This window comes from Protobothrops mucrosquamatus, unplaced genomic scaffold, assembly GCF_001527695.2.
Source record: "Protobothrops mucrosquamatus isolate PMUCROS unplaced genomic scaffold, P.Mucros_1.0 scaffold1318, whole genome shotgun sequence".
In the NCBI taxonomy this organism is placed as follows: Eukaryota; Metazoa; Chordata; class Lepidosauria; order Squamata; family Viperidae; genus Protobothrops; species Protobothrops mucrosquamatus.
The window spans coordinates 371,507-374,820 of NW_015387519.1; the positions used below are offsets into that span (position 1 = coordinate 371,507).

The following is a 3,314-nucleotide window of genomic DNA, read 5'->3' on the forward strand; positions in this document are numbered from 1 at the left end:
TTGAAAATGAGCTGGATTTAGGAAAATGTTTCCCAATACATCCATATGAAAGAGGAAGTTGGGCAGCTTCTCAAAAAGTTGCCAATTCCTCATTCTAAGCCTCCCTACTATTGTTTTGGCCATATGATATACAGCAGAGGTAAAAAGAATTGTAGAAGCTATTCTCCAGACACTTTCCCTAAATTAAATACCAATCTCCATAGCTAAAAAAACAAATAGTCACTAATGGGATGAATCTTATAACTAGAACTATGTTTACAGTCACTGGCAATATTTTCACTCAGAAAGCAAGCTATAAAACACAAACACAATCCCCTCACTACCACAAATTAGGTAGTGAAATTTCCCGTATTGAGGGAATTGCAGAGATCAGCAAATCTGGAGTACAATAGATGAGCCTTATCCATATTATCCCACATCTTTTTCTTCTACTTGCCTATCTTATAGACAGGTATCTTGATTTTTAGTTCGTTACATTTCACAAAACTCTGTTAAACATATGAAGAAAAACGAATCCACATTAAGTGCAAAATAAATGCCAGGTGTTCATCATCTCCATGCCATATTAATAAGCATGGCAGAGCAAATGAATGAAAGATTTGTATCATATTACTCATGACCAACTTCCCAGAGCCAAGCTGCTATCCACCAATATATATGCACTTTTTGTTGTATAGGGTAAGGCATGAGAATATTATGTCATATTATGTATGACAAATTAATGGAATAAAATAGAGCACAAATAAATATACTACATGATAATATATTTTTCCAGAAAGGGTAAACTGCACCATGGACTGCATTTTGCTTGCTGAGAACTTTTCCAATTCATGGGAAAATATATAACCATTGAATCTTCTGATATCTTGTTTTGGTTAACCATCACTGAAGATAAATTATGATTGTTTAGCTAAGGCTGGTTACTAGAGAGCAACAGTGAACTTCTTAGCTAATAAAGCAATCCTCTTTAGATGTTCCTGTGTTAGCAAAGAATTAGGTCAATTAAAACAGAAGAAGTATGAATAAATTCAGAGACCTTTCTGTTTCTAAGATTTAAATAGGACTTGTAGATTTCTTCCTGAATTAGAGTATGTCTAATTATTATTACACTGCTCACATTACCCAAAACAAAATTAGTTTGGTAAGTATACTAGCTCATTAGCCCATCTACCTTGGCTTCTCAAACTTAGCAACTTTTAAGACATGTGGACTTCAACTCCCAGAATTGTGGATGTGACGAATTCAATTCCCATACAGGCTGATGAACTTGAAGTCCACACATTTTAAAGTTGTCAGGTTTGAGAAGTACTGGACTATAAAGTTTGCCAATCTAAAATCACTGTTCACTGATAACTTTACTAGTTTACTATGATGTATAAAACTGGCATAATTTAGTTATTTAATTAATTCTGGGTATCACCTCAAAATCAAGACTTCTGTTACAGACTTCTGTTACAGATCTTTTGATGCATATGTGGCATTTGAGGTACACAAAAAGTTTGCAAAGCGAAAATAAACTGTGGAATCTTTTGTGCCTTCTGAGCTTAGTTGTTTGCTTGCAGATGTTTCATTACCTGACTAGGAAACATCCTCATCAGCATTATCACCTAGAGTCAGGTAATGAAAAGTCTGCAAGCAAACAACTAAACAGACTCTACAGTTCAACACTGAGCTACATATATTCTGCTCTGTTCGAAAATAAACTATCTATAGAATCCATATTCTCCATCAATAGCTCCTAGGCCTATGTGAATCTTGTACTAAATCGTGTGTGTGTGTGCGTGTGCGCGCGCGCGCACGTGCACACACGCACACACACCTTCGAGTCAGTACTTTTTACTCCTGGCAACTGCCTGGTCAAGTCCTGGCAGTTTTCTTGGCCAGATTTCGGAACTACCAGAAGGGGTGACTGGCCCATGGTCACCCAATTGGCTTTGTTCCTAAGGCAATACTATAATTCAGTCATCCATTTTCTAGCCTGATGCCTTAATCACTACACAAAACTGGCTCTCCAAATTCTACTTAGGGTTTTTGTTGTTTTTTTACTTAACACAAATGTTGCCATTCAGAGTTTGCTATTCTTTGTGGAAATGGTGTCTTTGATTTCAAAAATCATTATGTCAGGTCTAGTCAGCCTAGGATAATGTTTTTCATTAAAACATTGATCAAGTTCAGTCAGCACCTGCAAGATCCACAATAACTCTCCCAATCATAACCAGGATATTAAATAACCAGCTGGCCCTAATAGAACTAGGTTCTTTTATAAAACTGGTACAGTGTCAACTTAGTGACCGACTGCTGCAGACTCCACCCACCAGCGGCTGATCCTGAATCAAAAATATGTAACTCAGTACATAGGTGGTTCCTTATCACATTAACTGGTCCATATGGGTGGAGGGAAAAGGGAAATTCATGGGCTACTTACTGCAGTCAGGGATAAAAGTACCATATCTAACACATATATTTACCTTTTCTATGGTCTTTTTACAGGCTTAGACCCACTGAAAAACAGCCTGCCTGGGGAGATTAAGTTGAAGGGATGACGACCCCAACTCTGCTTATACTTCTTTACATGCAAACCTAGAGCTAAAAGAAGTGGAAGCATGGATGAAGGCAAGTCCCTCACAGGCAGCAACCTTGCTGGCAGCGCGGGCAGAGGACGTAATGCAAAGTACCGACACAACCACCGCTACCCGACCCATCTCTTCCCACTCGGACCCAGGGGTCGTGGCTCACCGCCGCATTCCTTGGCCCCCCACGGTTCCCCCGAGCCACTCTGCCGAAGATGAGAGCACAGGAAATCCCGCGCCGACTCGAGATCCTGGAAGCTGCAGAAAGGCACGAGAGTGCAGGCCATGGCGTCGCCCGGTTTCCGCGCCCGAAGCCCCGCAGGCTCACCCGAGGCGCGAGCAGGACTGCCAACCCCACCCGGAAGCGGTCAAAGGCCCTGCAGACGCTACTACGCAGGCGCCGAGCAGACCAGGAAAAGGAGGAGAACCAACCCCGAATGCCACAGCGCTGCTCACGTGGTTGGGGAGAGGAGCAGAGTCTGGGACTGCGGGGCTTGGCTTGGACTTGGCGGAGTGGATTAGGAAGAGGTGCAGGCTAAAGCCTTAATTGACGCCTTTTTCTTTAGCAGCTTCTCAGGACAACGGCAGATTTGCACGATTTGCTTATCCACACCCATCGGTTATTCAGTGAACACAGATTTTGGGTTTCTGGGACACCCGGAACTATGAGTTGTCTTCACGGGCTGGCCTTGCGAAAGCGATCGAGCTAGCAGTAGTCCTGATTATCTTCGTTGAAAGGGAGTT

General features: G+C 41.9%; 1 protein-coding gene across 1 annotated transcript in view; it reads right to left on the reverse strand.

Moving 5' to 3' along the window:
* Positions 1–2,919, reverse strand: part of RAB3GAP2 (RAB3 GTPase activating non-catalytic protein subunit 2) — a 63,467-nt gene extending 60,548 nt beyond the window's left edge. Inside the window, exon 1 of the mRNA XM_015821380.1 lies at positions 2,740–2,919. Coding sequence (XP_015676866.1) covers positions 2,740–2,857 — 118 coding nt within the window. The 5' untranslated portion in view covers positions 2,858–2,919. The remainder of the gene's footprint in view (positions 1–2,739) is intronic.
* Between the last annotated feature and the right edge of the window lie 395 nt (positions 2,920–3,314).